A 13688-nucleotide genomic window follows, 5' to 3' on the forward strand; every position below is an offset into this window, starting at 1 on the left:
TCTCAGCACCAATGGAGCTGTGTTTTCATTCCCAGTAGGAGGAGGTAGTCACTGACATTAGCCATGGCCATGGCAACCACCTGCGGCTCTGTGCTCTGCTCCCCAAGGAGTCTGCTCCCAGGGACAGACAGCACCTTCACACAGTGAGAACCAGCCAGCAGGGAAGAGCCTGGAACTCACAGAACAAACCTGTGAAGTGCTTTCAATTATTTTTTTTCCATGACTGGACGAAAGGAACAGTATAAAGCTCCAAAGTTCAGTCAACACCATACAAAACCATTCAAAAGTTTTCAAAAATCCTTTATGAATGAAAATGAGACAGAACCCGCAAAATAAGTATCTATCCCACCTCCAATTATTTTTAATTAATTTTAAAAATTAATTAATTGATTTTACTATTTATTTTTGGCTGCACTGGGTCTTCATTGCTGCGCGCGGGCTTTCTCCAATTGCAGCGGGCAGCGGCTACTCTCTAGTTGCGGTTCATGAGCTTCTCACTGTGGTGACTTCTCTTGTTGCAGAGCACTGGTTCTAGACAGCCAGCTCAGCAGATACGTGGTCTTAGCTGCCCCGTGGCATATGGAATCTCTCCAAGTCAGGGATTGAACTGTGTCCCCTGCATGGCAGATGGATTCTTTACCACAGGACCCCTGGGGAAGTTCACGACTTTCTAATCATCATTACGACTTTCTTCACCTCTGATTCTCTGCTCTCTGTGAGAACAGACAGGTTTTTCTAGAGAAGCATGGCACATGGACACAGATATGGGAACTAGCCTCCACTCTACTGCTCTAAGGCAGTGGGGCCTTTGGCAGGTCTTTAAACCTCTCGGAACCTCTTCCTCTTCTTTGAAAGGAAAAGACACCATCTGTTCTCTCTACCTGAGAACCTGGCAAGGAAACACAAAAGGCAATGGATGAAATAACATTAAGCTCAAACCAGAACGGGCACTTAGCTGGGGGAGAGTGTCCACGAGAATCTGAGGAAGAAGCATGGTGCTGGGATTAGAAGAGCAAAGGAGGTCTGACCACCATAAACTGAGCCTTCCCTTGCACCATTTCCGAGTACAATCCAAGTGTGTAAGGCATGCAAGGGACACTGATAATGCAAGGTTCCCAAGAGCTGTTTTCACACAGTCATTTATGGATGCTAAATTACTGGATATGAATATGCATTGTGTGTGTGTGCATATATGTGCCCTGGTGGGTGTTGGGGGAGAGTATATATGTAGATGCAAGTGTACATGTGTGTGCACATATGGGTGCATGTATGTGTGAGCATATGTGGGTTGATTTGATGGGATTTGGTAGAGACCTGAATAAAAGGACGTAAGTTCTTCCTGACAACAACCGAGCCTCACAAAGAGCAACAAAAAGGAAAGGAAGAGAAAGCCAACACATATTAACTTTCTTACAGACCCACCACGCAGTCCTCTGAGCAAAGAGCCCGGTAACTGAGACACTATGATGGGTCCCTATTGGAACATGTCTAGTTGACCTTTCTCTTTGGAGATTCCCTTTGATTTCTCACCATTTCTTTCTCCTGAACTCTCAGATCTAGTAAGTGCTCCTTGTCCTCCTATCTGTCTGTAAGACACCACACCAGAAGTTTTCAGCATTTTGCAAACTCATACCATCCCTTGGGAATTCTTGTGTCAAAAGTGTTCCTTCAACCTGTGTCAGTGGAATCAGAGATGATACCTGTTACTGAAGAGTTTTTATAGAATTGGTTCACGGGCTTGCATATCACTCTTGAATTATTCAGCACATACCCACGGCTTCCACGGATGAACAGCCTCTGCTGTCTGTTGCGTTTGACCTCTAAGTGTGAGGTGCTGCTTAGGGGTCACAGAGAAGACTGGGAAGGGTCCCAGACTTACCATGTGGCACAGTGTCTTTTCCCCTCGCTGCCAATTTGCATCAAATCTGAACTGACAACATCAATGGGCTTCTGCCCAGCTTCCTTGTTGGGTAATGAATTGGGTAATGAATCAGTAATATTGCATTTGCTGGTGCAATATTTGCAAAGGCAGTGATACCTTTACACTGGGAGGGAACAGATTTCTGCCTGTGTAATATCAGCTTGTCCATCTGTCTGGATGTCAAAGTCACCCCAAATGGCCTCCTGAGGGACTCCTTACTTCCCTGGTAGACACATATGTCCATCCTGAGGATCTGTGCTCATAAGAAGGTATCAACCCAACCTCAGTTGGGTCTGTGGCCAGTTAGGAACCCAGACTAGTAATGCCTACTAATGATTACTAATCCTACTCAGTCCTGTACAAAAGCCCAGCTAAGAACGACAGTGATAGAGGATTTCCTGATGGGTATGTGACCATCCATTCCTCTGGATGCTCTAAATCTCTCCCTGGACTAACCAGACCATCCCTATAGTGAGTCATACTGGGCCCCAGTAGGACCATTTTCTCTGATCAGGTGATGCAATTGGCCTATGTTGAGGGAGAGGACCTGGAACTATCTCATGTAACCCATTGCTGTGTTTACTGTGAGGGTAACGTTATGTAAAGATCCATGAGAGAAACCTCTCTGGTATCAGTATCAGGAATAGCTCTGCTTCTCTTGGGCAACTGAACTGTTCATACATTGAGAGACCAAGTAGGTTGCAATTGGAACCAAGTAGGTTCCAAGTCCTGTTTCATGTTCTGCATTGTCTGACAACAAACGCAGACTCACATCTGTAGCCTGTTTCTTCTACTTAAACAAGACTTGCTGACATGTATTTCATGGAGTAACCTCGCCCCTGGCTATATCCGTGCCTTGTTTTGCTTTTTCTTTGCTTATTTTAAGTGTATTTTATTTTCCTGGATTGCATAAATCTTATTAGACCACTTTGCACCCTTCTGAACAAGCTGAAATTAAATATACTAAGAAAATGAGAAACCACAGCAAAACAGTGCTAGTTAAGGGGGGTTAAACATCATCTGTGGATGGAGCTTGTCTGAATTCTAAATGAGGCTTCTCATTAATACACCCGTTAATGGTCAGGAATAATTCTTCAATGTATAACTAACAAGCTTGATGTTAAAGCCTAGACAATAAGAACATGCAGAAATGATAAATAATGAGGGAAATTCAGAAATCAAGCCACAGAAGATAACATATTCCAAAATCCACTATCAGCCTCACAACTCTTCAATTTTTTCTGGGAGTCAATTACAAAAGACACTGATGCATCCTACACCTTCTACCTGAGGACAACATTTCATTGTTATTCAAAAGCACAATACTCCAATCACCTACCGTGTTTGTGAATAAATGCAAGTCCTTGCAGTATCTGATACATGATATTTCTTATAGCAGACTCGGGAAACAACTTATTTCTGTGTGGGGCAGAGGAAGAAAAGTTTTAAATCTCAATTTATGAAATTTGTTTATCAAAACAAATTCCCTGTCCTCAAATTCTTAGCATAACCAAAAGAACATAAGAAAACACTTGCTTACATGCTAATTTGATCAGATCCTTGGATCATAAAGACCAAAGAAAAGCAACTGCTTATCCATGTAACAAAGCATACCTTATAAGTACCAAATATATTCAGTTATGTTACAAAGAAGAAATGATTAAACATTTAATAATAAACCTAGAAAAATTCCTTCCAAGATATCTTATAAAAAATCACCTCTCTCCATAATTAAAGCGTAACAAATTTTTGATGGGGAAAATCTGAGGTCTTTCACATGAAGGTCTTAGGAGACACAGTGGATAGTGACATTTTCCCTTGGTTGTGCAAGCCATACAACTTCACTGCTATTCCTGACAATGAAAATGGTATTTGTTCACTGAAATTACTCAGAGGGATGCTCCAAATGGCATTCACCTGCTACCAAGAAAATGTGCCCAACAGGTTCCACATGGTTCGCTTTTAAAGTTCAAAATGACCACTGCAGGTAAATTTTTTATTTGTTTCTTTGTCTTCCCAGTATGTGAGCCCTGAGCACTGTAGCAAGACAGGCACTGTAAGGGACCTGGAAGTATCCCACGGATGGCTCAGAATGAATGAATCCGCTGCACTTTTCACCTGTAGTCACTCAGCCCATACTGTCCCGTGGAAAGGAGACCTGCAGAGTTATCTTCAAAACCTCGGAGTCTGTTTGGGTGAATCACCCATTAAGACATTCATAATGACTGCTCTGAAAGCAGTTTTCTCCCCAGCTATCCCAGGGCCTCCCAAGCAGGACTGCAGGTGGCGGCCCCTCATCTCCTGGCAGCTTTAAACAGCCAAGCTCAAGCAGCATGCCCACAATAAACAAAAGCAGAAAGAAAACACATGCACGTTGCAACATTCATTTCTAAGAATATGATTTATTTCTAAGAATATGGTGGTCATCATATGTACCTTTCTTTAATGAGCTGGTAAAGATTCTCCTTCATGTACTCAAAGATAAAATAAAGATGATCGTTTTCCCTGATAACTTCTTTTAATTTTACTACATTGGCATGGTTGAGCTTCTTTAAAGACTGAAAGGCAATGAAAAAAAAAAAAAACATAAAAATTAGAGTTAAGTCTGTTGTTGAAAAAAGAAAAGCAATCCCACAAATCAAAACCAGAGGTGGACTATAAAGAAAGCTGAGTGCCGAAGAATTGACGCTTTTGAACTGTGGTGTTGGAGAAGACTCTTGAGAGTCCCTTGGACAGCAAGGAGATCCAACCAGTCCATCCTAAAGGAGATCAGTCCTGGGTGTTGATTGGAAGGACTGATGTTGAAGCTGAAACTCTAATACTTTGGCCCACCTGATGCAAAGAGCTGACTCACTGGAAAAGACCCTGATGCTGGGCAAGATTGAAGGCAGTAGGAGAAGGGGACGACAGAGGATGAGATGGCTGGATGGCATCATCAACTTGATGGACATGGGTCTGGGTGGGCTCCGGGAGTTGATGATGGGCAGGGAGGCCTGGCTGTGCTGCGGTTCATGGGGTCGCAGAGTCAGACACGACTGAGCAACTGAACTAAACTGAATACCACAAACAGGAAGAAGCACCTAATTCTAGAACTGCAGCAAAGTGGCACAATTCATATTATACTGACAATATTTTAAAAAACGGTATTTCTCTGAATTGGTAGTAACTTTACATAGAAAAACTATTTCAGTTAACGAACCAGGAGGTAAGAACGTGACCATAACTGGAGCTGCTGGCTTCCCCTAGCACAAGGTACAGGGCCAGGGCTATTTTAGGTGTACTCCCTCCAGGTGATGGAATTCACGCCATGAAAGTGACCAGACAGGAAACCACTGAGGCTTTGACTGATATTGGAGAGGCAGCTGCTGGGAGCTGAGGTCCCCAGCCAGCAGTCTGCAGATATGCTGAGCAGGAAACTGCTCAAATAGACAGAGGCTGACAGCCCAGTTCTCTCAACTTTCTTCTGACTCATGTGTGTCCCTGGGACATATAGCTCTTCTTACAAGGTAAGTGATAAAGAAGAAGGCAAAGAAGGAGGGGAGAAGGAGGAGAAATTTCATTGGAAAGACCATGAAGTGAGATGAGAGAGACCTTTGCTTCCAAGAACAGCAAAGGCAAAAAAGTCAAGCGGGGGATGAGAAACAGAGTGGGCGGCTCAGAAAATGGTGAGTGACCTTCTGATTATTCCCTATGCACACGTGTGGTTTTCCTCTTCCTGGAACATACATGTGAGTGCAGCCACGTGCAAGCTGTTTTCTGTTTGCATCACTAGCTCTGTCCACAGTGAACAAATACGCTTTCATAACGGTGAGCAGCAATCCAGTTCATGTGCAAGGACCAGACACCCAACTGCAGGTTTGCTCACCAGCTGATCAGAATTTGACAGAACGTCTCTTTCAAGAATGCCTCAAGGAGTCACTGTGGCAGTGGGTTAAGCCCTTTAACTCAAAAAGCCTTTTCCTCATGGAGACGTGAGTCTGACAATAATAAATTGTAAAGCCCTCTTTATCTCTGAACTTCCTTCAAAACAACATTCCTTCTATAAAACAAACAACCAGAATGTTTGAAGATGAAAGTGATAACGTGAGTGTCCAAACCTGGAAGGACACTCGATAACAAGCACCCAAGGGGAATGTGTAATGTGACTGAGTTACTTCAGCAGCTGGGAAGAGGGAGGAAATATGGCCAGTGAATAGGAACAAAATAAGACGTCTGGAACCTCTTCCCTGAAAGACAAGCTTTTGCCAAGCGCCTCTCTGGCAGGAAATCCTCAGCTGTTTTGGCCAAATGGCCAGATCCTGATTACTGCTTCTAGTTGGGTTGGATTTCTGGTTCTTCATGAGTAGCAAACACTGCTAACTTGTAAGCATTCACCAGACTCTCATGGACTGCAGTCGTCTTTCCTGTCTCTTTGCTTAAAATGCACCACCAGCCATGGCTGAGGCATCTGGTGGACGAGCAGCAGGATGAACTGGGCAGATTCATTCAGAGGAAGACGAAGTCGGTTTTAGAGCTTTGAGAGAAGAGACTTCCAGGCAAGGAGTAGGGTACCTTCCACTATTAGCCAGATGTTTGCTTTGAGTGTGAATTACCAGTCCAAGTCTTAGAGTGGCTGTAGCTCTCGCATCTAAGTGAGGTTCAGGGGCCAATTAAAGTCTCTATCAGTTTAATAGAAAGGAAGTAATATAAAAAAAGGACCAATTTTGTGGAGGACCTCACGTGACTCATTTTCGAGAGACATACTTCCAGAAAGAAGGCATCTTGTTTTGGCTTGGCAAAGGCTTCCAAAGAGAGGCAGGTCAGCTGCATCAGGCAGAGAAGAAGGAGCACAACAGAGATGCTTCAGGGAGGAGTAAGTAACCTGCAGGCTCTGAGTGGTCAGTGAGTCTCATCCACGTCACTTAAAGAAAGTCAGGCCCAGACAAGCTAGGTCAGGGGAGCAACCGTGTGTCAGGAGGGAGACCCTCGGAGGTCAGGTGAGAGAGCAAGTGGCCACCCAGTGTCTGAGGGAAGAGAACTGTCTGGATGCCAGACCCTGGGCTTGAGACCAAGCCTTGCTGCCTAGAGCTGTGTTTCCCTCCAGCAAATTACTGAGTCTCTGGATCTCAGGTCTTGTCATCATGTAACTCAAGATGCCAAGACTTTCCTCATCAGGTGGTTGTGGGGATGAAATAAGACCGAGCGTGTAGAGCACCTAAGGTACTGCCTGGCCCGTAACAGCTACTCAGTAAATGGTAGATGGTGTGTGAATAGCTGAGAGCTGGGGAGATGAGATGTGTGGGGAGTGGGGTCACACACGCCACTGCCATGAGCTGTGGTTTCTGAGTGGAGGGTAAACGGTAATTATGACAGAAGAGGGAGCAATGATGAGCCCTGGGGGAGGCAGACAATCTAGAGAATTCAGGCACTCATGTCCACTAAGCAGTTGGATAGATGGACCTGAAGCAGGGGTTAGCAAACTTTTCTGTCAAGGAACAGACAGTATAAATCTTAGGCTTTCCTGGTCATATATAGTCCCCGCTGCAACCACTCAGCTTGGCCAGTGTAGCATGAAACCAGCCATAGATAATATGCAAACAAATGGACATGGCTGCATTCCAACAGTTTTTTAAAAGTAAAAACAGGCAGTAGGCTATTTATTGACCCCCTGATCTAAATGCATAAGTAAGATAAAAGATGTGAAAGGGGCTGCTGAAAGAAGAGGAACGAATAAAATCCCTTGGAAGGAGAAGTCAAAGCAAAGGAAAAAAACTGCTGAAAAGAGAGTGTGAGAAATTATCACTATTTAAAGGGTGAACCCATACAACCATTGGTGAAAGGCAAGAAAGAAGAAGAGGTGGGTCAAAGCAGAGTCCACAGACATGGGAGAGGAGGGGTGGAGAGGAGGATGTAGTCCACAGACAAGAAAATGCCTGAGAAAATGATCCTGGACTTGGCAGCTAGGAGAGCAGCTTGTGGCTGCTAGGAGAGCAGCTTCGGCAGAACGCCTGATACAGTGAAGTGGCAAGTCAGTGGTGGGGGGAAGTGATGGCAGAGGGGGAGCCTGGAAAGTGAGGTCAGGAAGAGGGATGGGGGGGAGGTCCAGGGGAGGGAGGTTTGAGTCTGGTTAGAGAGAACAATGGGCACATTGATGGATGGAAGACAAGGAGCCAGTGGAAAGGAGTTTAAAGATAGGGGAAGGTTCATAATAGCCAAAGGAGTCTCAGTGTCCATCGATGGATGAATGGATAAACAACATATAATAGATCCACACAGTGGACTGTTAATCAGCCTTAAAAAGGAAGGAAATCCTGATACGAGGATGAATCTTGAAGACATTCTAAGTGAAATAAGCCAGTCACAAAAAAGACAGATACTGTATGTTTGCACTTATATGAAGCACCTAGTGTAGGTGAATTCATACAGATAGAATGTAGAATGGTGCTGGCCAGGGGCTGCGGGGAGCGATTCATGGGGAATTTCTGTTTAATAGATAGAGTTTCAGCTTTGCAAGATGAAAAGAGTCCCGGAGATGGATGCTGCTGATGGCAGTATAATAGTGTATATACTTAATGTCATTGAACTGTACCATTTTTAGGTCAAATACACAATTCTGAATCTATTTTGAGCCCTCTGGGTTCTAGCATGGGACACCTTTGTCATTCCAATCGTGTCCGCTATTTCTCCGACTATCTACCTGGCAATCTGCCATTTTCCTTTGAGTTTGTGTTAACCTTAATGCACAGGCATTGTTTGTGGAAAATGTGCAAAAAAGCTTTCCTCAGAGACGACTATACAATATGATTACTGCATATTTCAGTTTCTGGGTGGTACGGCAGATTTTCTAATACCGTTTAGTTTACTATGTAAACAAAGTGGTATAAATCTTTTAAAAAGTGTTTAAAAAGGTAAATATTATGTACGTTTCATCGTAACTTCAAAGAAAAGGGACATTAATGAGAAACAAGTGAAAGCTGAATAAATCTGTGGTTAACAGTCTATTACCAAGATTTAAATAAAGTACATGAATACACACGAAAAAACTTTTACAAAAAGTACATGCACTAATATAACACCACAATCTTCTTCTCTTAGCTTTTAACTGTTTTGTTATCATCTGCCTCCTCTTTCAGCTTCAGTGAAACAATTCTAACTGTATCAACTATAAATCTACCGTGTATAAAGCAATTTTAAGCAACCATATGTAAATTATTCCCTCATGTGTTAATAAATACCTTGACCTCCCGAAGGTTCATGCATTCTTCCCAGGAATAAAACTTTCTTTTCATTCTAAAAGAGAAGAGAAAAACAAACAGCATGCTTACTCCCAGTAACAGGCTATGCTTTATCTTTAAAAAAAAAAAAAAATGTTTTCATTCTGGATCTAATGAACAGTGCTTAAAGTGGGTTCCAATTTCTACCAAATATTATACTATCCAAAACAGCACTCTACTTAGAAGCCTGGCAGTGCAATCAATTTTGCAGCACAAAAATTCCCCAGGAGAGTTAGCACAGGGTACTGCAAAGAGGTCCAGACTGATGTCTTGCTCTGTCACTAATTAGCTGACCATGGGAAAATTCCATGGGCTTATTTTATCTAGACCAGAGCTGTCCAATCGAACTTTCTGTATTGGTGGGAATGTTCTGTGCTGTCCAGTATGGGAGCCATTAGACGCACGTGACTACTGAGCAGTTGGAGTGAGGCTAGTGCAGCACAGAAACTGAATTCTTAATTTAAATTTTAAATTTAAATGACACATGATTACTTGCTGCCATGTTGGACTGCACAAGGACAGGCTTCTGGTACAGGGGTTGGCAAACTATGACCCATGGGCCAGCTCCCACCGACCATCTGATTTGATACAGCCCACAAGACAAGAAGGGCACTTATCTTTTGTTTTATTTTATTGTAAAAATATTTATTTATTTGGGTCTCAGTTGCTGCACATGGGACCTTCACTCTTCACTGTGGCATGTGGGACCTAGTTCCCTGACCAGGGATTGAACTTGCACTGGGAGCATGGAGTCTTAGCCACTGACCCACCAGGGAAGTCCCTCACCGATGTTTCTAAATGGTTGCAGAAAATAAAAGAAAAATAGTAAATCATGACATGTGAAAGTGATCTGAAATTCAAGCTTCAGTTTCCACAAATGAAGTTTTGCTGGAACACAATCACACCCGTTTGTTTCTATATGATCTATATGATCTATAGATCTATATGATCTATATGATATATATAGATCATATATATATGATATATATAGTGGGAAGTGGCTGCCTTCCCACTACAACAGCAGAGCTAGCTTGTGACGGAGACCGTATGGCCTACAAAGCCCAAAATATTTACTGCTTGGTCCTTTGCAGGAAAAGTGTGCCAACCCCTGGCCCAGAGCCTGAGAAGAGAGACAGAGAGCCCGGTGAGCTGGCCAGAAAGCTAAGGGTTCCCGCTTTCACAGCGCTTCAACCACATCCTCTCATTTGAATCTTATGGCAGCCCCACGAGACAGATGGGATGGGAGGAAACTAAGAAACAGAGAAGTTATGCCATTTCCCCAAGGTCTCATCACTGGCTACTGGGAGACCAACTCTCATCTCTCCTTCTCACTCTGACAAGTCTGTCCCCGATGTCACATTGCTCCTCAGTTGAGTGACCAGTCCTTTTATTCATGCCCTAGGTATTTTTTTAGCCCCTGCTATGTGGCAGAGGCCCAGGCACTAGAGAGACATTCCTCATGGCACCGACCTCGGAACAGAAAGGCAGGTGATCAACCATCTTCTGTGTTGAGTGCTATGGAGGAGATGGTCAGGGCATCGTGAAACTGGGCCCCAAAGCGACCTAACCTTGTCTAAGGTATCATGGAACAGTTGTCCAGGGAAGTGGTATTAAACCAAGACCTGAAGGACCAGGGGAATTTGGACCAGTTGGAGGCGTGGGGTAGGGAGTTGCATAGGAAGGCACAGGGCAGAAAGCCATCTGGGGAGTTCAAGAAGCCAAAGGCCAAAGGCTGGGATGAAGTAGACAAGTGGTTAGTGGGAGGAGATACACCAAAGAAAACAGGAAGGGGCAGATCTGTAAAACTGGGGGCTTGGTCTTACATCTGATAGGAAGAGATTAAAAGCTCCTAGTTTGGGTTCTTTGAAAGTACAGTCTGAGGCAAGGACTTGGATGCAGGGAGTTTACTGGGAAGTTAATTTAAGGAAACTAGGGCAGGGAGCAGGGAATCTAAGAACAGACAGCTGGGCTAAGAACCACGAGTATGAAGGATAAAACTCACTTTTTAATAGCAATCAGTTCCCCAGACTCGATGCTTCTTCCCAGCAGGACGGAACCGTAGGTTCCATCCCCGAGTTGCTTGATGGTTGTGTATCTATTCATGGTGTGCCCGCTCAGGCCGCACACTCATCTCAGGGCCAAGGCGGATCAGTCCTGCAGCCGCAGCCAACCTCCCCAGAGTGTAACCAGATTTTTCTATGGCAGCACCAGCACAAGGTATTCAATAGAACGCGACTATCTTCCAAATACATATTTTCCAAGATGAGTCTTCTGCCTGTAGAGAACGATAAGAGCCAAGGATAAATGTTAATGGACATTTCTGAGTCTATCTAAATCAGGAGCCGGCTGTAACCCCCCAGCTCACCATCCGTTATTTGTAAATAAAGTTTTATTGGCACACAGTCCTGCCCACTCACTTGCATATTACTGGCAGCTCTTTTCATGCTACACAGCCAAGTAGGTGTGACATGGACTGTATGGTGCACAAAGCCTAAGGGACGTATTACTGTGCCCTTTACAAAAAAATGTTTGTCCACTTCTGGTCTAAATAATGTTCTTTTCTAATTTTTTATAAAACAAGAAATAGAATTCTTGGAAAGTGATTTCACCACTGACTCAGAAATTAATCAGCTGCAATTCGATACCTTTCTGCTGACTAACCACCATAAGCAAACACTACATGATAACTATGGCCGATGGAAATTGCTGAGCTACAAAAATCCATGCTAAATATGCTGTGTTCTGTGTAATTTAGCTACAATTAACAATGTAAATACACAAAAGCCAAGAAATGTTTAAATTAAGGTTCTCCTGATATAGAACTTACATGTGCTCCATGAACTGTTTGTGGCTAAGCAAAGACAGTATTTTAATATTTTTATTACTAGACATTCGGAAGCTAAACAAAGAACTAGTAATTTTTTTAAGGCCTGCATGCAGGGTGTGTCTCTTTTAAAGTCATTCACTTGTGTTTTTTTAGAAAGATAAGTCATTGATTTTTTTCATTTATAAAACTGTCATTCAGTCTGCCTATAATGAAGAAAATGTAGTACATAACTTAAGTGATTGCAATGCCTTTAGGCAAACATTAATAAAATGTAAATCCTTTAAATAAGAACACTAAAGGCATTAAAAATACATCTGTCAAACTAATAATCTGAAAAGTTAAAAGATCAGAAAAGAATGGTTAGAAATACGTGACATTCTACAACTAAATCCAGTCAATGCAACTTCTCCTTCCAAAAGAATTCCAATCAATAAATGTAGAAGGAAAGAAGGAATTAAGAAATTCACTACTAAGCAAACTTCACAATTTGTTACAGACAAGATTCACGGATGGATGCAAATATTGGTTGATGAATGTTTGGGGAGAAACAGGGAACATAAAGTCAGGTGAAATAAGTCCGAGAAAGATAAATACTGTATGATATCACTTAAGGTAAATCAGGGAAAAGGTGTCTACGTATTCTTTGTACTGTCCTGGCAACTCTGTAGTATGTTTGAATTATTATAGACTAAAAGTTGAAAAAAATTCTCAAAATGGTAGAGGAAGGAAATCTTTAAAAAGATAGTATGTATCTTAAGCATTTTTTCAGCCTACTCAATAAAACCTAATATGAACTTGTTCATAAGACAGAACACATCACACATCATGGCTTCTCCACTTCACGATTAGTGCACTGTGAACTATTTTGGATTCAAGCTGTGTCTCAACACAGAAACAGCATTTGGGCCACAACATAAGCAATTTGGGGCTCTGTGTTTTTCCTTCTTGTTTATATTTATCTCCATCTATTTTTTATATGGGGTTTCCCAGGTGGCTCAGCTGTAAAGAATCTGCCTGTCAATGCAGGAGATGCATGAGATTCTAGTTCAATCCCTGGGTTGGGTGAACTAACCAGATCCCCTGGTGAAGGGAATGGCAACCCACTCCAGTATTCTTGCTTGGAGAATCCCATCAAGACAGAGAAGACTGGCAGTCTACCGTCCATGGGGTCACAAAGAGTCAGATACAACTTAGAGACTAGACAACATTTTTGATATGACAATATGGTTTTTGCATGATTCATAATTTCATTTTCCAAGTTAAAATTCCCAAACCATTGTTGTATGTCATCTTCCTTAAAAAAAAAAAAAAAAAAATCACTGGAACTTTGATCTGTCAAAAATCAGCTAACTAATAAATTACATGCTTTATTTTTTTTTAAAGTAGGCTTTGACCTAGAGACAGTGGGAAGTCATTTTTTTTAAACAAGAAAATAACATGATCAGATCTGCATTTAGTAATCTAGTTAGTTAGAATATTCTTCTTAATGTCCAACTTAAACCTGACTATTCTAATTTCCTCATGCTGCATTTTTTGTGGACATAAAAAAACTATCTCATGAAAATGTGTATGATCATCAAATTAGTAATCAGATGTGTATCTCTCAGCCTCCTCTTGCTGTAATTACACAACCTTTCCTCATAGGACCCATTTTTCCACTCCTTTAATTATCTTTGGCATTCATCTC

General features: G+C 42.4%; 2 protein-coding genes across 3 annotated transcripts in view; both read right to left on the bottom strand.

The window, feature by feature from the left end:
* CILK1 (ciliogenesis associated kinase 1) overlaps window positions 1-11441 on the bottom strand; it is a 30370-nt gene extending 18929 nt beyond the window's left edge. Inside the window, exons 1-4 of one of the 2 annotated variants that reach the window (XM_019985969.2) lie at window positions 11177-11441; window positions 9136-9190; window positions 4358-4479; window positions 3261-3340 (exon numbers count right to left, since the gene is read on the bottom strand). In XM_019985969.2, coding sequence (XP_019841528.1) covers window positions 3261-3340; window positions 4358-4479; window positions 9136-9190; window positions 11177-11277 — 358 coding nt within the window. In that variant the 5' untranslated portion in view covers window positions 11278-11441. The remainder of the gene's footprint in view (window positions 1-3260; window positions 3341-4357; window positions 4480-9135; window positions 9191-11176) is intronic. The other variant, XM_070778128.1, reaches the window with a different exon arrangement.
* On the bottom strand, window positions 11177-11426 carry LOC139178969 (uncharacterized). Its single transcript, XM_070778130.1, has one exon. It carries the CDS (start codon window positions 11424-11426, stop codon window positions 11307-11309), a length of 120 nt encoding a protein of 39 aa, XP_070634231.1. The 3' UTR covers window positions 11177-11306.
* Window positions 11442-13688: the final 2247 nt, after the last annotated feature.

Source organism: Bos indicus, chromosome 23 (genome assembly GCF_029378745.1).
Source record: "Bos indicus isolate NIAB-ARS_2022 breed Sahiwal x Tharparkar chromosome 23, NIAB-ARS_B.indTharparkar_mat_pri_1.0, whole genome shotgun sequence".
In the NCBI taxonomy this organism is placed as follows: domain Eukaryota; kingdom Metazoa; phylum Chordata; class Mammalia; order Artiodactyla; family Bovidae; genus Bos; species Bos indicus.